The 22,647-nt window shown below is 47.1% G+C and overlaps 1 protein-coding gene and 1 long non-coding RNA gene across 3 annotated transcripts; both read right to left on the bottom strand.

Annotated features, from left to right (window-relative positions):
* Window positions 1-7,156: 7,156 nt before the first annotated feature.
* On the bottom strand, window positions 7,157-16,028 carry LOC135812020 (uncharacterized). 2 transcript variants are annotated; one of them, XM_065325323.1, is made up of 6 exons: window positions 15,727-16,028; window positions 15,521-15,622; window positions 13,100-13,300; window positions 11,612-11,960; window positions 10,349-10,645; window positions 7,157-8,052 (listed from the first exon to the last, which is right to left on the bottom strand). In XM_065325323.1, exons 1-6 carry the CDS (start codon window positions 15,763-15,765, stop codon window positions 7,790-7,792), a joined length of 1,251 nt encoding a protein of 416 aa, XP_065181395.1. In that variant the 5' UTR covers window positions 15,766-16,028; the 3' UTR covers window positions 7,157-7,789. The 2 variants fall into 2 exon arrangements, with proteins under 2 accessions (XP_065181395.1, XP_065181394.1); XM_065325322.1 differs by having other exon boundaries at window positions 15,521-15,625; window positions 15,727-16,027.
* Window positions 16,029-18,199: 2,171 nt separating this feature from the next.
* Window positions 18,200-22,564, bottom strand: LOC135812022 (uncharacterized). The gene is made up of 3 exons (XR_010552734.1): window positions 20,428-22,564; window positions 19,843-20,188; window positions 18,200-18,779 (listed from the first exon to the last, which is right to left on the bottom strand). It is a non-coding gene; the product is annotated as an uncharacterized LOC135812022 (long non-coding RNA).
* Between the last annotated feature and the right edge of the window lie 83 nt (window positions 22,565-22,647).

Here is a 22,647-nt window from a genome sequence, read left to right on the forward strand (position 1 = left end):
CGGTGCTTGCAGCGGCTTCGGTATGTATCATGATGTGTAGCCTTTCTAGCGTTCGAGTAGTTTCGAGACTGGTGTGCGAGACACCCGGAATCCGTGACTGGATGAGCCGTGCCCTTTTCCGCATTAGCAAAGTTTCTATATGCCGTTTAGATTGAGTCCTTACAGACACATGCAGCACTTTCACGGTGCAGTCCACGATACGACTTCACTGCAACCGATATGACTTGCCTGGGAGGAAACCGAGGCATTATTGAGGAGAAAGAGATGAACTTGAACTCCATCCAAGGGTCCAAAAAACCGAATGAAAACGCAGCGGACCACTAGATGCCTAAAATTGCATTATCGTAACTTGGGCGTTCGCGCGTAAAGTCCTCTACAAAATGCTTTTACAAACTCATTCAAAGGGAACTTTATAATACTGATTCTACCCACACACGGCACGGAGCACCAATCATCAATCAGTTACTGATGATTGCCTATGGGCATGAAGCTATTAGTTACAGTGAACGATGCATGGTGCTCTGTGCTCTGTGCCGTGTGCCGTGTGTAAGGTAGCTCTATTCGAACCGTTCGCAACGAATATTGAGCACTCTACCGAGCCGGAGGACTCTCATTTGTAATAAGAATTCTAGTCAAGTGGTGTGCTTCACTGTCCGAAGAGTGCTCAATGCCCATGTAGGGCAGAGCCTTGTACACAAGAGAGAGTTTGGAAGCTTTGTCACAACTCCGAGTTTCACGTATCTCTACGATCATCAGGCAACTGATGGATCCAAAACGGGCAGCCAGAACATAAGGGGGAGCAAGGTGGGAAATTCCGAGGGGTGTCATAGGCGACGCGTATCATAGCACAAGAGTCAGGTGCAGGCGTGAAGTTGCCAAGTCTTCAGACTTGGGGCTATGCAGCAGTAGTTCCGGCATGAATGATATAGAATAGAGCTGGGGGCAAATGCCAAATCCACACATGCCCACACCACAACACAAACATACACCCACACTCTCTCCCTTTTCTCACATACACATACACTCACACGCGCGTCCGCACACACATGCTCTAAATCTCTCTCTCTCTCTCTCTCACACACACACAGACACACACACATTCATTCTCTATATCTCACACATGCACACGCACACACACATTCATTCTCTATATCACACACACACACACACGCATTCTCCTAATCTCACACACACATTCTCTAAATCTTACATACACACACACATTCTCCAAATCTCACACAAACATTCTGTTTCTCTCTCTCTCTCTCTCTCTCTCTCTCTCTCACACACACACACACACACACACACACACACACGGCCACAATACTCATCCTTTCATTCTCACACCTACCGCACACATACTTGCACCCGCACTTATCCAATCACCCACACGCACTCTCTTTCTCACGAATGCACACAAACACACACACACACACACACACACACACATGCGCGCTCACACTCACACACACTCACACACACACACACACACAAACACACACACACACACACACTTGGCAGCGGGACTACCAGCTAGATTCACTTGACCTTGCGCGCAAAGTTACAGAGGTAGAACTTGTTTTCATGACGGCACTTGGACACAAGCTCTGACCTCTTGTTGAGGGAGCGGGTCTTGTCGGCCCAGGCAATCTCCAGCTTCTCGGCCAGACACAGGTTGCAGCGCTTCGAGATGTTAGAGTATGGTGCGGCTCTCCTCACAACGGACCACCTGATACTGTAAGGTTTGTTTTCATCCTTCAGTCTCCAGATGTGTCTGGACAGTGTCGTTGAGGTCTCGTGCTTTTTGTGGCGAATAGTATGTTGATGACCATTGAATCGTGTCTTGAATGTCCCTTCCGTTAATCCAGTGTACTCCTTCATGTCGCTGCCGGTTACATGTGCCCTGTACACAATGCTCGATGCTAGACAGTTTCCTTCCAAGGGGCAATCATTTTTGACACGGCAGTTGCAGGTTCTCACATCCTTGGTCTTATTCTGGTGGTCGCTGCGGAGGATACTATTGTTGTGTTGCTTGATGATGGTGGCGACATTTGGCATGCAACTGTAACTGAACTTTAGCGTGTTCCGGTTAAATATCTTGTATAATTTGCAACCCTTGTGGAAGTGCTTGCTGACGAGTTGCAGGAATCGCTGACCAATGTTCGTGGACACATTCTTACTGAACGGTGGGTTAAACCATGTGATATTCCGGTGTCTCTTCCTTTGTCTCTTCCTTTTCCCACTCTTCCGTTCCTCCAAGAACTGGACGGTCTCATTGTACCCGCTGTCTCTGAGCGCATTGTTGTACATTTGAGATGCGTCCTGGAATGTCTCCTCATCCGTTGATATGTCCGTTAGTCGTCGGCTGATGGAAGAGGGCAAGTTCTGGATGATGATTGGTGGGTGGTTGGATTTGTGATGGACATACAGTGGCCGGTCGTTGGGTTTCCGATATGGACGGTATTTGCCAGTGCGTAGGTCCAGCGTGATGTCTAGGAAGTCGACTGATTTCAGGTTTGCCTGGATGGTAATTTTTAGTCCTAGGCTGTTGAAAACTTTGGTCATGTCCTTTCTGATCCTGTCCACTTCCGGTCCCGATACGTTCCGGAACACTGCCAGCCCATCGTCGCGGTAGAGTCCAATGTCACTGCCGTTGTACACCTCGGATAGTTTGGCCAGGGCCAGCGTGCCGACCAACTCACAGACTTCAGCACCGTCATTGCATCCCATCGTCACATCGAATACTCCGCTTCCCTTCTTCAACCACTCTTTCCCGAGGCCGAATAGCAGGGATTTCCGTGCATGGAGGATAGCTTCCTGGTCCTCCGAAGACACCGACGTGAAGCCTCTGGCAAACTCCAACGACGTTAATAATAGTTCTTCCGAGATAGACGGGTAGAACTCCACGACATCAAAACATACAAAAACGCAGTTTTGCTTTTCCTCCAGAATTCTATGTAAACCGATCCTCCAATTAATGGAATTCCATCGAGTGAGCCCCCAAGAGCACCATTGAATATCAGGATGTGAACCAGCCTGGTCAACTCACTACACTAACACTAGAAGCGTGCGTGCTGGACGAGAAAGGATCAAGTAGTGATATTGGTTCGAACGTTTATGATCATGTTGCATCTACTCACTACAAGGGATTGGAGGCGAGATCTCGGCTTGGCCGAGCGCACTACAAGCACAAAGTCTCACCATCAGTTGGATGGCAGTTGGAGGCTTCTGGCCGAATTGCCCAGGGCCTCACGACACTCATTCGGAGGCAGGAGTTCCCAAATGGTCCGTATGAGGTTGCTAGAGTCTTATCCGCCGTAGCTTGCGCCAAGGGGGGGGGGGGGTCGTAAAGTGGCGAGGTGAGCGACAGGCAGAGCGCTTGCGTGCTCTTCAATCGCACCTGTCTTTGGCAGTTAATCGTCGCGTGGAAGAACTGGGCCGCCCAGGTGTTTCATCATGGCTGTCGGCGCTCCTTATCGCTGAGCATGGTTTTGAATTATCCAAGGGAGACTTTCGCCATACCATTGCGTTACGCTGTGACTGGCCGCGGCGTGACACTCCCGCTGTATGTGCTTGTAGGGCGGGTTTTTAACTAGCCATGCTTTGAATTGTGCTTTTGGGGGATTCCCAACTATTCGACATAATGAACTACGAGATCTGTTCGCTGTTGCCTTGACCGAGGTTTGCTCCAGTGTGTCTGTAGAGCCACCTCTCGCCCCTGTCGAGGGTGAGGTTTTTCAGGCCAAGTCGGCGAACACCGCTGTCGAGGCTCACCTTGATGGGAGCGCTGGAGGTTTCTGGACGCGTGAGCAACATGCATTTTTGATGTAAGACGCTTCTTCCTATGCGTCCAGAAGCCTGGACGCGCTCTTCCGGCAACATGAAGGCGCTAAGAAACTTCAATATCAGGAGAGAGTAGTGAATGTTGAGCGTGGTGCCTTTGCACCTTTAGTGGTTCCCGTGAATGGGGCAGCTGGCAGCTGCGCCGGCATCGACGGCCTTCAACAGGCGCCTTAGCTTGCTAACATGTCAATCTTCCGGAGGTACCTATTCGTCGTTGATGGGATACTATCGCTGTCGGGTGTCTTTCGCGCTGCTACATTCCGCTGTATTGTGTGTCAGGACTCAGGGGTGCTCGGTCGGCCCGTCACCGCCCAGTTCACATGCTTTGTGAGTTGGCGATGGTGGAGGGTAGGGTTCCCCAGCCGTGATTAGTGCTGCACCGAGCTTGTTTTTTGTGAAAGTATAGTTATAATATAATATTATCACATGGCACGTGATTGTTGCCCATACTCCAGCGAATCAGCACCTTTCCCGCCGCGGCCAATAATATTATATGATATTGCCCCCACCGAAGGATGTACCCAGAGTGCTTGACAGTGCTCAACACCACAAAGGCAGAGCGTAATACACAACAGAACAACAAGGACAATCAAGGCTTGTTTGCTGCTACTTTAAGTTTCATGCTTACGCAATCATCAGGCAACGTTGTTGCCTGATGATTGCGTAAGCATGAAACTTAAAGTAGCAGCAAACAAGCCTTGATTGTCCTTGTTGTTCTGTTGTGATATTGCCCCCAAAAATAGTTTATTTCAGTGATCGCGTGACTACGCGTATACGACTCTGTGCACTGTAGATCCACGACTCTACGACGAGTCGCATGCAGTGTGCAGCATCGAGACGAAGATGCTTTTTGGAAATGGACGTCCCGGCAATGGACATGGTCTTCGACCTTTGCCGTGTGGTGCTTGCAGATCATTAATTTTGTTCAGTCATGTTGGCAGCCTGACCGTCGGTAAGCTTGTGGATAGGATTCAGTTCTGTTCGATGTGGTACTGTGATCACAAACAATTATTTGAAATAGCAAATTCAACTCAGCATCGTGCCTTTTCAGATCCTCGCAAAGTCACTGCCTCTGTGTGGTCTTCCTGTGCCACGCGAAACTCTTACCAAGCTCATCTGTCCTCTGGCTTCACATTTGCTTGAACAACAAACACAACAATTCAGGAATGTTTTGCAATGAAAACTACAGCTATTTTTAGCTGGAAAGAAGAAGAAAAATTATCCTCGCAATTACACACCAGGGAGTCGTCAAATACTTGCAGTACTGTATTTGACAACTTCCTGATACACATGTAAACATGTAGAAACTCTTTGTGGTAGCACTCTTAATTTTTCAACTGAAATCATGATTCTGCTGTGTTTTATTGTGGTTGCCATGTCTATTGCTACGACAATGTCGTGCCGGCACTTTTTTTCTGTCTCCATCTTTCAGTACTGTATACTCTCTGATGGCCTGTAGCAGACTTTTTGTTAGGGTGTAGGAGAGATATCTTCATTTTTCCTGTTTTGATAATGATAGCACAATAATATACATTGTGGTCATAATGTGTTGGCATTTAGGCTAGTTTCAACAGTGGCCCAATGATCTGCTCTGTGGGCCATGTGTAAAATGTGTTATCGCATGGTTGCTGCGGGCCTTATGACATATTGGGTAGTGCCCCTCGAAGTTAGCCCTCGGGCTAACCTCTCGGGGCAATAATATCTACGGCCCTCGGGCTAACCTCTCGTTGGCAATAATATATCTACGGCCCTTGGGCTAACCTCTCGGGGCAATAATAATATCTACGGCCCTCGGGCTAACCTTTCGGGGCAATAATATATCTACGGCCCTCGGGCTAACCTCTCGTTGGCAATAATATATCTACGGCCCTCGGGCTAACCTCTCGGGGCAATAATATATCTACGGCCCTCGGGCTAACCTCTCGTTGCCAATAATATGGCATAAGGCCCGCAGCAACCATGCGATAACAAATACTTATTTTTATATTTATACTTTAAGTATTACAAAATAATTGACAGGCTTTGAATCGTTTTTATCAAAATCTAAATATTTGCCGATTTGGAAGGTGGGAAATCATAACAATGTCTGCACAGCACCCTTACGGGTACAGTACAGGCGAATGTACAATTGCAGATCTATTGTAATCGGAAACTGATAAAAATGCATTCATTTTACTTGCACGAAGCGCACTCTTTTCCGCCTTGGCCAACTTTCATCATAACAATGGCTGCTCAGCACCCTTACCGGTACAGACGAATGTACAATTGTAGATCCACATGTACATGAAATCGGAAACTGATAAAATGCATTCGTTTTACATGTAAAATGCACTTGTAACTAGAACACGGGCTTTGTATTTGCTTGTGGAGAACGCTCTCGCCGCAGGCATGGTCATAGTCCGCGAGCCACATGACCGAAAGGTGCAGCGTTGCTCCTACCTCTTCCGCGCAACCTAAACTCACATCAAACGTGTTCGGTGTCGAGGACACATAGTAGATCATAAAAAGTTAATTTGATATTTTCATATCAGGACGCAAGCGGTTGAAGCCTGCAAGGTATTGAAAAGGCGTGTCTTTATATTGCACTCGGTTACCATAGAAACTGCGTAGCAACATCATAGTTATGTGCAGATTTCATCGACATTGTTTCCGTTATTGAGTCAGGGATGGCATTTGACCATGTTTATGGCAAAAATTGCTTCTCTGGTATCTGCTGCTCGGCTCTTCAAGAGCAATCTTGCTCACTGTACATGTATGTGTGCGTACACGTGCAGTGTACATTAGATTCTCCGGGACGCCAAGCATCACCAGTTCCTTCCATAGCGACATGACTGCCAGTCATTTTGTTGATGCCATCTTCAGTAGGTCCGTTAAATATCATAATGGAACGAAACAAAGCTTGTCAGGAGCAACTTCTAGCTGTTATGGAGTGTGTGACTGGTGCAGCGAGTCAACCTGGTTACAGAGACCACACGTTGATGGTCCCTTGAGCAGTCGCCTTAGACAGTTTTCACTGTAGTCCTACTTGTGCATGCACTAGCCAACACAACTAACTGTCTTTACAGTGAGACAACACTAAATGTGAGGATGTATAATGTAGAAGTACTTGCGTGTTTTCGACACTGAAAGAGTGTAGAGCACACAAAGAGTGTAGTGCAGTGAGTGTAGTATGGGCATTTGGAAGTTTCGAACCTTCCCAGGGAAGGATGCAGCCGTGGTAACAGTATGCGTAGGTTGATGATGATTATCAGTCTGAGGGCCCATGTGTACGTGAACCCTAGCCAACTGGTTATCATAAGACGGCAGGCAGGCGTAAAATGACAACATCGTCTACAACGCCTTTATGGGAAAGAACACAATGGCAAGCAAAGCAATGAAGAAAAGAAATCCAAAGCATTAATCGAGAAAACAAAGACAATCGTAATTTCAAACATGAACCCTCAACAGTGGGTCCATTGTTATTAGGCATCCACCTGTTTTGGTTTTCTCCACTATAAAGTGAAATTAATGGCCTTTTTTTGGGCAAAATAAACCAAAAAAGCAGAAACTGAGCCAGCTGCTCCAAAGACCTTCAAAAAAAGGCCCGGGGAAACAAAAGAAAAACCGGGACATGGTGAGCAATCAAACAGCATTCAAATACTCCTACAATATTCAGTCAGCCACAATGGATGCCTCCACAGCGACTACGGCTGCAGATGACGCGACAGGGGCATCGGCAGAAAACATAGATCGGGCACCATGCACACACATTACACTTGCCCGTATATGGCATAGGAAAAGCAGTAGAAGCGTACTAGTAGATATGAACTCGTAATCAGCATTAAATCCTAGCGTGTTCAAGTCTGGGCAGTGGGCACGGCGCGAGCGGATCACGCAATGAGTGCCATACCAGCGCGGTGTGACGTGAAATGAATCCCGCGCGCACACCGTCGCCAACTAGCCGTCATCACACCCTCCAGCAACGTCGGAAGCTGTCCAACTCGGCGGCAATCTGCTTTTGCTGAGGCTTTGACCTGAACACCTTCTGGCACACGGCCGCCATCGACATCATACGAATGAAGTGCTCCGGAGTCAAGTAGTCCTCATCTCGCGCCAGCCCCAGGGCCAACCATTGGTCATGGAGCGCATTCTCGATCGTCGCCACACGATGCGATGGCCAAGCGTACGTTTCAGCTGTGCTGCGAATGAACCGGGCCACGGCGTACTTGGCTAGTAAGGGTAGAAGGAACAAAGGCAGCCAACACAGAGGAGAAAATTCCACTGGACATGAGACAATGGCCAACAAAGTTGTTGTATAGTCAACTTCGCTAATACCGACTGCGGATATAACGACAATTCGCTAATAACGACTGTGGATATAACGGCAATTTGCTAATAACGACTGCGGCTATAACGACAATTCGCTAATAACGACTACGGATATAAAGACAATTCGCCAATAACGACTACGGATATAACGACAACTCGCGAATAACGACTGCGGATATAACGACAATTCGCGAATAACGACAGAATTTCCATGCCCAGAGCAAAGTCCCATCCCACTGTAATACATATATAGAGACTTCGGGTATAAGGACACTTCGCGAATAAGGACACCTTGTTGATGCCCCGCCGCCGAGTGTCGTTATAAGCCAAGTTGACTATAACTGTTGTCGTACTCGCGCGATTAGAGCCCTCTCTTGAATAGTGCCCTCTCTTGAATAGTGCCCTCTCTTGAATAGTGCCCTCTCTTGAATAGAGCCCTCTCTTGAATAGTGCCCTCTCTTGAATAGAGCCCTCTCTTGAATAGTGCCCTCTCTTGAATAGAGCCCTCTCTTGAATAGAGCCCTCTCTTGAATAGAGCCCTCTCTTGAATAGAGCCCTCTCTTGAATAGAGCCCTCTCTTGAATAGTGCCCTCTCCTGAATAGTGCCCTCTCTTGAATAGTGCCCTCTCTTGAATAGTGCCCTCTCTTGAATAGAGCCCTCTCTTGAATAGTGCCCTCTCTTGAATAGTGCCCTCTCTTGAATAGAGCCCTCTCTTGAATAGTGCCCTCTCCTGAATAGTGCCCTCTCTTGAATAGTGCCCTCTCTTGAATAGTGCCCTCTCTTGAATAGAGCCCTCTCTTGAATAGTGCCCTCTCTTGAATAGTGCCCTCTCCTGAATAGTGCCCTCTCTTGAATAGAGCCCTCTCTTGAATAGAGCCCTCTCTTGAATAGAGCCCTCCCTTGAATAGTGCCCTCTCCTGAATAGTGCCCTCTCTTGAATAGAGCCCTCTCTTGAATAGTGCCCTCTCCTGAATAGTGCCCTCTCTTGAATAGTGCCCTCTCTTGAATCGTGCCCTCTCTTGAATAGAGCCCTCTCTTGAATAGTGCCCTCTCTTGAATAGTGCCCTCTCCTGAATAGTGCCCTCTCTTGAATAGAGCCCTCTCTTGAATAGAGCCCTCTCTTGAATAGAGCCCTCTCTTGAATAGTGCCCTCTCCTGAATAGTGCCCTCTCTTGAATAGAGCCCTCTCTTGAATAGTGCCCTCTCTTGAATAGAGCCCTCTCTTGAATACAGCCCTCTCTTGAATAGTGCCCTCTCCTGAATAGTGCCCTCTCTTGAATAGTGCCCTCTCTTGAATAGTGCCCTCTCTTGTATAGTGCCCTATCTCGAATAGTGCCCTAGTCTCCAAGAGCCAGTGAAGAATAAAGCCCTCTTTTGAATAGTGCCCCCCCCCCCCGGTTTTGTAACCAAGCCCATGTGCAAGTTTGGTGTTCTTTCCCTAATGTTCTTGGCCATTGCTTTGCACTGGTGTTTTCAGGAACAAAATCGCAGGTCTTTTTCCTGTTTCTGTGGATTCGTGAGCGTTTACAGTACACTTTAGGCTCTGTTTTTCTTTGTCTTATGCTGGATGACGCAAATGTACCAGCAATGAAAAAATAGTGCCCTCTCTTGAATACTGCCCCATCTGTGATGGACATCGCAAAAAGAGTGCCTCGGGGGCACTAATCATGCGAGTACGGCAACTTTAGGGCATAAAATCATCGCTATACACACATTATTCATGTGCAACAGTAAAAAGTAAATTGCAGTTAAACCTGGTGTAAGCGACCTCTGGAAATAGCATCCCTTGGTCCTGGCGGCAGTGGTCTTCTGGGACAGGTGGTCGCCTTATCCGAGTGGTCGCCTTGACAGGCTTTGCTGTAGTGTTTTTTTTTGTCTAGTAGGTTGGAACGGGTACGCTTCCCACACTGGTGCTCGGGCTATTCCACCCACTTGACTTGACACTTGACTGACTCAAGACGGCCATCCAGAGCACACGAGATGTCCATCGAACCTTCGACTCTGCAAACCTGCAAGAAAAACTCTACTACCTGCTCCATACACAGTGTTTCGGGGAAAGCGCGAGGTCCAGTGTGCCGAGCACAGCCTTTCAGAAAAAAAATCAACGCCAAAATCGCTACAACTTATCAGTAAGGTAGACCATTAGAAGATAACGCAGCAAAACGATCTTCAGATGAGAAGGCAGGTAGGACTCACGTTGTGTTTTGACATATGCGCTGCGATCCGTCTCCCTCAGTGTCCTTAACTCGATTCGGTGCAGCCGCTGCTCAGCCTGGTAAATAACCTCCAACAGTGCAAGGAGCAGCTCCTGGCGAAGGCGCTTTATCACTGCCGCCCTGTCTGTCTTTGGCTGCTTGTTCTCGATGGGGAACACGCTGTTTTGGGATGAACCGACCATCTGTGCTGCATGAGCAACTTTCTCCCAGCCGTCCTGCAAGCCATACGGCGGAACTATCTCTCGCATGTGCGTCACGCAGGTGACCGGACAAAGATCTGGAAACAGGGAGAAGCAAAATTGTCGAGAAAATGTATAGCCGAAAACAAGTTGTAAAATCTTTTACCACTGGCCATTGATGACACCAAGGAAAAGACCATTTTGATCTGTGCGTGCGTGTGTGTGCATGCACTGCGTGTGTGTGTGTGAATGCATGTGTGTGTGTGTGTTCGTGTGTGTTTATGTGTGCGTATATGTGTGTTTGTTTATGTGTATACTGGCAAAAATTTCTCTGCACCGCGTTTGCTACAGAATCGTACATATTAAACCATTGCTAGCAAAATCCGCCTCTCAAATTGTTTTGATGACAAAAAAGGAAACAGCAACTGACCGTCCCACCTCACAAACCAGTAGAGTCAAGGCAAGTGAGGGTACACCCCCTCCCCCCCCCCCCCCCCCCCGTTGCACCTCTGCTGAATATGACTGTTTTCAGAGGCAGCTCCAAAGCATACATTGAGTCTACCATCCACCTATGTTCTAAATAGAGATCGTGCAGTTCCGCATCATTGGGATGGTATCTGTGGAATACAAGTGCACGTTTGCCACTGCCAACAACTCCCTAATTTTGGCCTTTTCTTTGTGTATACGGTAGAAAAGAAAACGAGCAGCAGTGTTAAACATACCGGTAATCATACAGATCATGTTGATGTCTTTCACACAACCTACACACTATGGATGTGGAGAACTCAGTCTGGATGTGTCTCACGCGAACCTTGAATTGTTTCCACGCAACGTCTATAAGTGAGCATTGTGCTTGCGCTATACTAGAACACGGCTGCTACATTCGTTGGTTTGAGGGAAAGATGCAAACTGGAAACGTCTGAAGAAAACATTGACTTAGACCACCAGGATGGGAACCGGGGACTCGTTTATGGCCAATGCCGCTCTACCACTAAGCTATGGCGCAGTCATATTCAATCAGTGACCGTTCAATATGTTCTTCACAATTCCTACACAGCACATACCCAGTTGCTTGAGAAGTGGCTGGAAGCCATTCCAAAATGATTTCTCTGTGCGGTCACCGGGCTTGATCGGCCGGTCCTCGTCTATCCATTGTTGAGTGATGATGAAAATCACGCCGTGGCATTGATCAGGCATGGGACTGTTGTCGTTGTGGCGAATTTTCTCCTTGTAGCACTCGTCGCCAGCGTGAAGCTTGTTGGTGAGAATGGCCTCCAAGACGAGCACCTCCGAGTCGCGTCCACCATTCTCCTCCCCACTACCTCGACTGTTGCGTAGAATGATCTCCCCACCGGAGTCAGTTGTGAACACTGTTTCCCGGACCCTTGCGTCTCCTTCCCCGTCTGAATACACCTGCATGCATGAAATGACCAGAACACAGGGTGGCCAACATTCAGAATATAAAGCATAATGCAGAGACACACACCATAAAGCTTCAAGTCCTGACGAAGAGGTTTTTCTCCGTGTTTCTGGATAACCAATTTCTTAGGGTACGAATTGCCCATTTTCATGTGCGACTTCAAGGTTAAAGAAGGGGCTGGGGCTGACAGTGGAGTGTAACATCCTGCTCAGGTGAATAAATTGAAACAATATGGGTCAAATCTGAAAAGTGGGTTTGACATTATAATCGAGTGTAACTTATAACCTAGGAAATACGGTAGTACATTTACGGCAAAACAGTTGAGCACAGAGTGCCCTTATTATAGTATGGTCTGTTTGCGTAGGCAAGAAACTCGGAGTGCCATCGATATACACTATAACCTGGACGGTTGCTGTGACTGGTGGTATGATGACTGCTCCACACATGTCAGTTTTTGGAACGCTTTGTGTGCGTCACTTTTGATTTTGCATTATGGTATACTATTAGCACTTCTTGTCTTTTTCTTCGATACAAAAAAAATGTGGTCACGCTCGAGAAATAAAGTAGGATCAGGCTCCCCATTACCTTTATGCTGCGCTGTCTTGTTTATGCCTCGTCATCATTGCTTTTCTGGAATGGTCCATATTTTATTGTATGCTTGTGTTACTTCTGCCCGTACAAGAGGCCGGTTCCAAAAAAAATCAGGCTCCCCACGATCACCATTATTTTTCAAAGTGTTTCCGCTAGTATTTTCACTGCCTCCTCATATGGAATACAGGGCAAAATAAGCTGACTGTGCCCAGTGACTTCTGTACAGTAAGTACTGTTGCATGCCGAAGAAGGGGGTACCAAAGAAGGGGGTACCAAAGAAGGGGGTACCGAGAAGGGGGTACCAAAGAGGGGGTACCGAAGAACGAACAGGCTAGGATTTCACCAAGCACAGCATACCATTGTGTACACAGTGACTGTGCATAGACCGTAACATATACTACAGTATATGACAATAGAGACAGCCTCGTTAGGAGGCTGATCACCAGTTCTTCGGCACTCGCCAAAACTGTAGTTACTAGTTGCAGAAGGGATGTGATAGCAGAAGCACAATACAAATGGCTAGTCTCTACGAGAAGCTGACCTCTTCAGTGGCTGCCTGATCAAACAGCCGCAGTATGCTATTTGCAGTGTGACTCTTGCCCGTGGCGGTGCGACCCATGAACGCGATGCGCAGGGGACCGTAATCCTGCATAGTCATCAGGCCGGGAAATGTGTCCCTGGTGAGACGCTTGCTGCCCTCTGTCAACGAGTACTGCTTGACACGGTCCATGCAGGCCTGAAGCTGTATCGAGGGAGAAACAAAGTAGAGAGAGACAGCACGACAAGAGAATTAAAAGGACAGAGAGTGAGAGTGAGAGAGATAGAGAGATAGATAGATAGAGAGAGACAGACAGACAGACAGGCGAAGAGACAGAGAGAAAGACACAGAGAGAGAGAGAGAGAGAGAGAGAGAGAGAGCGAGAGAGAGAGAGAGAGAGAGAGAGAGAGAGAGAGAGAGAGAGAGAGAGAGAGAGAGAGAGAGAGAGAGAGAGACAGATGGACAGACAGCAATAGAAACACACACACACACAGCAAGAGCAAGAATGTTGTTTTTTTACTGCGATTTACGGAGTGTAAGCCGCACTTTGAACGCTCAAATTTCAATTTTAAAAACGGGGGGTTGCACCTTATACTAATAATATTCGCGGGATCCGCGTCGGCATCGCTTGAATGTTCAGAAACACACAAACTAGCCTTCGCATCCGCAGGCCACCACTATGCCTGCTCACCTTAGTGGCGAATGCAGACCTCACAAGTGAGTCACGGGAGAGGAGGTTAGTCTCTCAGCCAATCGGGCGTGTAACAGCCCATAACCCTGGAAACTGCATCCTTGTTATTCTCACTCGGAGCTGTGAGTACCCAGTTGACCGTGGGTGTCGGCGCAGTTCAACACGCGTAAAAAGTATTTTTTACACGCTCCCTGCTCTCAGCGCCAGTGTTGATCTCGGGACCTCATGATTCGCAGGCAGGCCTGCAAACCAATCGGCCATATGCGGCTAATACTGCGATGATCAAATCAACAGGTGCGCAATGTTAGACTCGGGTGGAGAGCCAAGGAATTTTTTTTGAACTTTGTTTTACTTCGCCTAATCCAAACGGATTAATTTGTATTCGTGTCGTGTCGTGCAATGTTTATCGCATGAGCTGATTGTAAAGTAACTGGTGATATTAGTGGATATAATAGCATGACTTGTAGCTCTTTGGTCCACTTTTCTTCTTACAGATCAAATCAACTGTGCTAAATAGGGTAAATGTCTGCATTTCGTGGCACGCAAATGGTGGATGTGGCTTGTACTCCAGTGTGGCTTATACACCGGAAAATACGGTAGTATTCTCTGATAATGGATCAGATGCGAACATTTGGTGCCACAATGGAGGAGTTTTTTCACAGCAGAGAGATCACAGAGCGCATGTGTTCCAACTGAGTAATGTAATAATTCACAGCACACAAAGTACTGTGCAGTGTAGTCGTCAATCAGCTCCAAACCCATGAGACAAAGAAGAAAAGGCAATATGGAGAACGCGTAACACCCATCGACCACGGTTTATTTACGCCCCTGGTTTTCTCCACCTCCGGGATAGTTGGCAGGGAATGTTCGGAGTTCATGAAGACCCTGGTGAGTCTTGTTGCAGAGAGGAATGCTGATTTGCATTATTCCGTTGTGATGAATCAGCCGAGCTGCAAGATTTCATTCTGCTTTAAAATGCGACGGGCGGCCACTTGCTTCAGGGGCACACGAGCATCCTATCTCCGCAGCCGAATGCCCTTCGCAGTTGAATGCAGGCTGCGGGCTGGTCGGCAGTAACCCTCTGCCTCTGGCAACAGTCATGCATGTTTGCATGATTGGCAGTAGAAGTCACACACGGTCATAACAACAAGCCCTGATTAAATTTGAATGTGTTGAGTTCTTTATCCATTGTTGTTCTCACATTTTGCTGATTGTAATAAAAAAGTTTGTGTCTAGTGATTCAACCTCATGGATAAAGATAGCGCCAGGGCACTGCAGAAGCCCACCACCGCAACAAACTTCCTTTTTTGGTCGCCTTGCAACGTGCTTACAGTCTTTCTATCTCTTTTCCAGAGGCTGAAAAATGAAATTCGATCCGTTCCTGTACATGTGGCCATCTTTTGCCAGAACAGTTCAGTCTTCAAACGAAACCTGGTCATTGAGAATTCCGCCAGGGTTCGTGTTTTCACGGCCCAGCAAGCTGAACAATGAAGTCAGTAGCTCGACCAAGACAGTGTTCATAATATTATGCTTCACCAGCACTTGGCGAAGTTATCCAGCCCCGTACAGTACTCTATCCTTTGTTTGTCGTCGTCACTATTAGAATTACTATTAAAATTAAATTTTGTTCCCTCTTCATGTGGAGAAGGCATGCGTCTCGAGTAAGAGATAAAAATATTAAAGAAACCAATAGAAAGTTATGAATGGATGTCGGGTGTGATCACACTTCTTACCCGCTTGGTGTGCTCAATGTCTTCCTGATCATCTTCGTTCCTTAGCACCTCTCTGACTGCCTCCTTGAACTTGTCGGGGTGCCATTCCTCTTTGATCTGCTTCTTCTGAAAAAAGGAATATCCGAACCAGAGCGAACGCACCAAAACCTCTCCCTTAGACAAAAACACAACCAGAGTCGCTCGCATGCGGAAATTTCGTCAAGTACCTTGAACAAGCTCTCTCCATTGAGCCAGCGGCGAAACATTTTACAAAGCTTCTGACTCCTATAGTTATCTAGCACACTACTGGTTATGGGGATGGAAAGAACGACTCGAGAGCAGAAAGGAGGCGGACAACATCAGAAGCGCTTCTCCACACCGACCGGTTTGGCTGTACTATGGAAAGAGACACCGATCAAACACTAGACTAGGGACTTGTCCTAGATTTAGGCTAAGGTTAGCCGTGCGGCTGGGTCGAATACCTCTTCGCCGAGTCTGCCAGCGGTGCTTGCAGCGGCTTCGGTGTGTATGATGTGTAGCCTTTCCAGCGTAGTGGTACGAGTAGTTTCGAGACTGGCGTGCGCGACTCCCGGAATTCGTGACTGGATGAGCGGTGTCCTTTTCCGCATTAGCAAAGTTTCTATATGCCGCCTAGTTTGAGTCCTTACAGACACATGCAGCACTTTCACGGCGCAGTCCACGATACGACTTCACTGCAACCGATACGACTTGCCTGCGAGGAAACCGAGGCATCATTGAGGAGAGAAAGATGAACTAATTATTTGAACTCCATGCAAGGGTCCCAAAAACCGAATGAAAACGCAGCAGGCCACTAGGTGCCTAAAATTGCATGATCGCAACTTGGGCTTTGCGCGCGTAAATCCCTCTACAAAATGCTTTTACAAACTCATTCAAAGGGAGCTTTATAATTCTTCTATGTCAACCGATACTCCAGTTAATGGAAATCCATCGAGTGAGCCAACTAGCTTTGCCCCACAGAGCACCATTGAATATCCCGGTGTGAACCAGCCTGAGCGACTCACTAGCGCTAGAAGCATGTGTGCTGAGTGAGAAAGGATCAATTAGTAGCGATGATTATTGGTTCGTGACAGGGAGTCGTAGTACGACTCCCTGGTTCGTGATCATGTTGCATCTAGCTCACTAAGGGATTGGAGACAAGACCTTGGCTTAGCCGAGTGCACTAGGTCTCACCATCCTTTTGCTCCTCAATAAAAAGACAAATACCTAATTTGTTCCAACCAGATTGGAGCTCATGGGCACTCGTAAAAAAATAATCAAAATAATCTGTGCTGCGCTGATGAGTTCAGCATGCTGTCTGCAGATTGAGTAATAATTAAAATAAAGGAGCGATAGATCAGGCTGTGGCAATGTCAATGAGCAATGACTATTATTGTAGGGTTATGCTATGTTGTATTCTCTATTTATAGGGCAAAATCGAAACAGACAAACCTAATGACGGGTAAAGTCACTCTGACGGAGTCTGAGCACACCTGCAGTGCTGTCAAAGCTTTTTCGGGCAGCGTTCGATTTTCGAAGGCTATTCCGAAAACCGGCCAAAATGTCAGGGACAGTACTTTCCTATGCAGAAGTCCCGTATTTTCAATTTTGAGCACAACTGAACACACAAATCACTCTACATTATGTGCTTCTAAAAAGGCTAGTGCTGGGCCGCGGGAAGTGCAAAGCAGGGAGCCATCATAATTATACATAATTTTATTATTATTATCAAATTTTACACAGTCATGTACATTGTATGTGTAGGGGAATTCCCGGTGCAAAGTAATAAAGTACTAACACTCCTGGATGGCATGTACATCATGTACATGTACATCAGGAGGCCCTACACATACATTGTACCACGGTGTGTGTAGGGCTCCCTGTCACCTGATGTACAGTGAGTGCGTTCGATTGCACACTTGAATCGATTCATGAATCCATTCAAGTGCATTCAAGTCGTTCGATTTTCATGTCATGAGCCCTGGAATCGATGCGGAATCCATTCACACTATAGGGCTTGAAAGTGATGACGTCAAAACGGCCAGGGAGTAGTAAGTTGACATCAGATTTCTATTTTTGGATCCACAAAGGTGTGACTTTGCTATTGCCTAAGTATGTGGGCCGGTGCATAGCAACCCACTCATGTCGCAGCAGGTGTGACTTTTATTTCGCCACCAGTTGTAACCCCGCCCCCAGTAGCCAAATCAGTCAGTTTCACTGGCTACATCACCATGCTGTGGGTAAGACTGCTTGAAATGTGCTTGGATCCATACAAAAACTGGATCCAAGTGGATCCAGTTTTTGAATTTTTGAAATTGTTGCTATGCTGTGACGTAGCACTTTCAAGCCCCATTCACAGGGGGTGATGTGAATAGCGGGAATAGGTTCATGAATCGATTCGTGAATCGATTCGCGCGTGTAATCGAACGCACTCACTGTGAACTTCTGGGCGCAATGTTGGTTACAATGGCAACTAAGCGAATTTTCTTGGTATTCTGGGCGATATTTTGGACACTGAAAATGTGTGGTACACGGGTGTGAGATTGTGGGCGAAAATTACATGTATTTGGCAGCACTGTACCTGTCCTAACAAGGTCGAAACAAGCAGCTATAGCCATGCACAGACTTACATGTATCAAATGTACATGACACATACACATACACCCGTAGAGATAATGTTCCTGAAAACCATGCACGACAATCCAAGCCGCAGTTCAACGTAATTCTCGTGTAAAAGTGATCATAATTATATGCTAGCAGTAGATGTACGGTATTTACTCGTATGTTTGATGTATACTCAGCGAAAAAGATGAAAAGAAAAAATGAAAAGATGTGTAACCGATGGCAAAGACATGTACATGACAATAGATCCGGCGGAACTTTTGCGAGAACGTTTCATGCATGTTTGGTAAGCGTAAAAGGAAGAGGGTGCATTGGAATTGCCCGCCATAGGCACAGGCATGGCTGTGTCGATTTCAATGCCTTTCCAGTAGAATCTAGTAACGCAGGGCACGTAGCTCGTGCCGATGAAGGCGGTACTCGGCCTGGTACATGACTTCCAGCAACGCCAGCACCAGCTCCTGGCGAAGACGCTTCCGCACTGCCTCCGGATCGCCTGTCGGCTCTTTGTTCTCGATTGGAAATACTTGATTCTCCGCTGATCCCAAGAATTGGGTGGCATGAGTGACGCATTTCCAACCGTCAAATAGTTCATCACGTTGTGGACATCTCATGTTTGTGACCAAAGTGACAGGGGTGATGTCTGCAAAGAACGCCCAGCAGGATCCAATGCAGGCATACAACAAACACATCCAATGCAGGCATACAACAAACACCAGGATTCAATGTAGACATACAACAAACACCAGGATCCAATGCAGGCATACAACAAAGACCAGAATCCAATGCAGGCATACAACAAACACCAGGATCCAATGCAGGCATACAACAAACACCACACTCTGCCTGCATGATCGACGAAGTCTCCTAGAGGCTTCGTCAGCCAGTAGACAGTGAACGCAATGACGCACAGCTTGTGCAACGAAAATCTATGCTATGACAGGATAAGTGCAAGTTGTTCGTGCAGTTTTAGCCTTTCAGGTGTTTTAGGGAAATAGAAGCCACATGCCTCGTACTGCTCTTTTCTCTCCGAAACTCAACACTTGCGAGCCAAATACGAAAGAAAGAAAAAATCATCAGTCCCACCACAGGGACTCGAACCAGGGACCTTGCTATTCGCGAGCAATGCTCTAACCCGCTGAGCTACAGTATGACTCTTATCCACTGTGATACTGTGACAGCAAATCTATCCTTCTTCCATCAAACAATATCTGGCTTGCATCATACTGGCAACTCACACCTTTCCAAACTGCTACTAGTATGACATTTTCTGGCAATTGGTGCATATTTAGTCCAGTTCTCACATCACTTTCCCAAGTCCAAGCACTCTAACAGCCATGGTCACTTTGCAGTAATGCTGAAAATGTTGATGCACCTGAAGTGACCTAATTTTCACACACACACACACACACGCACACACACACACCCGCACACACACCCGCACACACACACACCCGCACACACACCCGCACACACACGCGTGAGCGCACAGACACGCACACACATACACACATATACGCACACACACCCACACGCGCACACACACACACACACACATACACACACACAGACGCACGCACGCGCACACACAGACGCACGCGCACACACACACACGCACACACACACACACACATATGCTAAAAAAGAGGTGGACCTTGGTTATGCCTGGCATACGGCATCACTTTGTCTTATACACCTGTACATACCCAATCTGGAGAAGAGAGGACGGAATCCGGACCAGAACATCTGCACGGAGTAGTCACCAGGTTTCACGTTCTCAGAAAGGAGGGAAAGACATGAAAAAAACATAGCTGCATGGCATTGGTCGGCCATGGGACTGCTGTCGTTGTAGCGAATATACTCCATGTAGCACTCATCACCGGCATACAGCTTGTTGCTGAGCACAGCTTCCATCATACATATCTCACTGTCTCTGCCCCTCGTCTCGCCACTACCGCGACTAGTGCGCAGCATGATGGCTGGACTATACCCGGCTGCATTGTAGATTGGCGCATCACGAACTCTGGCGCTTCCCGCGCCTTCGCTGTACACCTATATTGGACAAATAGGCCAGCACATAGTTAGCTCTTGGAGGATAATTAATAAGTATTTGGGCAGAAAACAGGCAAAAATGTGTTACTTTTTCAGAAAACAGGCAAAAATGTGTTACTTTTTCATGCATATTCATCCCAAGTCTAGCCGAGTCTCCGTTGACCTTACACTTGAATATCTCATACAGGGACATGCATACAACTGCATGAGTAACGCTAAAACAATAACTTTGCACTCACCCCTTACTTTGGGTCCTCGCCCAGTAGTTCAAGGATATTGTTGGCTGTGTGACTTCCTCCCACTCCAGACCTTCCCAGCACGGCAATGCGCAGCCTACCATAGTTGTGCATGGTCATCAGGCCGGGAAAGGTGTCCCTGCTGAGGCGCCCATCTCTCTTGCTCAACGAATAGGGCTAGAAAGTGATGACGTCAAAAACGGCCAGGGAGTATAAAGTTGACATCAGATTTCTATTTTGGATCCACTAAGGTGTGACTTTGCTATTGCCTCAGTATGTGGGTGCATAGCAACCCACTCATGTCGTATGCAGGGGTGACTTTTACTTCCCCACCCGTTGTAACCCCTCCCCCAGTAGCCAAATCAGTCAGTTTCACTGGTTACATCACCTTGCTGTGAGTAAGACGGCTTGAAATGTGCTTGGATCCATACAAAAACTGGACCCAAGTGGATCCAATTTTTGAATTTTTGAACCTGTTGCTATGCTGTGACTTAGCACTTTCAAGCCCTATACCGCAAGATCCTGTCCAGGCAAGCTTGTAGCTTCGCGGTCGGGGACACAAGGTTCAACACAAGTACAATCACGAGGTAAACTTGCCTATGCCAGGAGCCAGTAGCTTTATTTTTTCTCTTGCCTACACCTTGCTAGAAGAGACGGCATATTATGCTATGCGGATGAGCAGTCGACCCTGCCAACGTTACGTATTCAAGTACAGTACACGGAACTGTACAACACGGGCAATCAAGGCTAGTTGGTCGCTACTCTGAGTGTCATGCTTTCGAAATCATCAGCCAGTCGTCAGGCAATCATTAGTAAGGGTGAAACGAGTATATCGAGCGCGCTCGGTAATTTGAAATGAGCGAGTACTCGTTTCGCAAAATGCTCGTAGCATCCTATGTGCAGTGTATAGTATGCATGTGCATGTACATGTACATCAAGCCTTTCTGTTACTCTAACCGGTACTGATAGCCTATGCAAGCGCGAAATTATTGCTTGTCCCTACTTAATACCAGCAAAAGACAGTAGTTCAGACTATTTCCTGCACTAGGCTGTATGCAAGACCACTGTGTATTAGGCGTATTAGTAGTACGTTCGGCGTTACGAGACTGTGTGCAGTACATTGTTTTATGTTATCAGAAAATGCTCGTACTCGCTCGAATACTCGCTTGTTCTTTCAAAGAGTACTCGAGTTCTCAATTCTTGCACTCGTTTCACCCCTAAGTTCATCTGGCGGCATGAGGATGGTACTGGCCATGTCGGCATACATGGCAGGTTAGGTATCGGTGGGTATTCAAGTACATATACATGTACATTCAGGCCTTCATCTCAGCAATTCCCATCTAGTCCTGCTCATGCAATGCGATAGCGACACACATCAATGGTTATCCTCTGAACCCCGAGTAACCGTATAAACATCACCCCAAGACCGACACACCTGCGCACGCACTGAGTACAAGACGATCATAATCACGGTGTGTGATAGCTAACCCCTTAGCAGGCATGCCGAATCTTCCATGTTGGAGGATAGGGACAATGGGCCAATGGCACATGCGATCCTCAGGGGATGGCGTAAATGGACAACGCGTGATTTGCATTTGACGCTCTGCACATACTGAAGTAAATGAACATGTGCTCAACCTGTACTATCATGTACATGTGTTCGCGTATTCCCATGCTCACACAAGTGCATTCTGGCTATATCAGAATTCTGGTGTTAAAATTTAATATTACGAGAGAGTGGTAGCGACTTCGCCGATGATTTCATAAGAAACGGCGTTCGCTCCCCACACCGGAGGTCAGCCATTTTTCCCCCACCGATTTGACTCTTGAGCAAGGAGTGGTGCTTTCCTGCAGGCTTGGTAAGCGGAAGGTTCGATGGACTTCTCATGTGCGCTGGATTGCAGTCAGACAGTCAAGTGTCAAGTCAAGCCGGTGGGAAAGCACGAGCTCAGATGTGAGGAGCAAACGCCTTTCTTATAAATCAATATTCATCAGTTGAATAAATTGATATTAAAATAGCAATGTATTCCTCGGCCCACCCGCATGTCTTGCAGTTCCTGATCATTTCGTTCCTCTTCCTCTAGTTGCCGTCGAACAGCAGCGGCAAACTGTTTCGGTTCCCAAACCTGGGGAACGACTCTCTCCTGTAAACATCAATCAGTATACCGGAAGAGAACAGTGGAGGAGAGAATTCGAATTCTGCAAGGGGAAATCCCCGTTTCC

Source organism: Sycon ciliatum, chromosome 3, assembly GCF_964019385.1.
Source record: "Sycon ciliatum chromosome 3, ocSycCili1.1, whole genome shotgun sequence".
Classification (NCBI taxonomy): domain Eukaryota; kingdom Metazoa; phylum Porifera; class Calcarea; order Leucosolenida; family Sycettidae; genus Sycon; species Sycon ciliatum.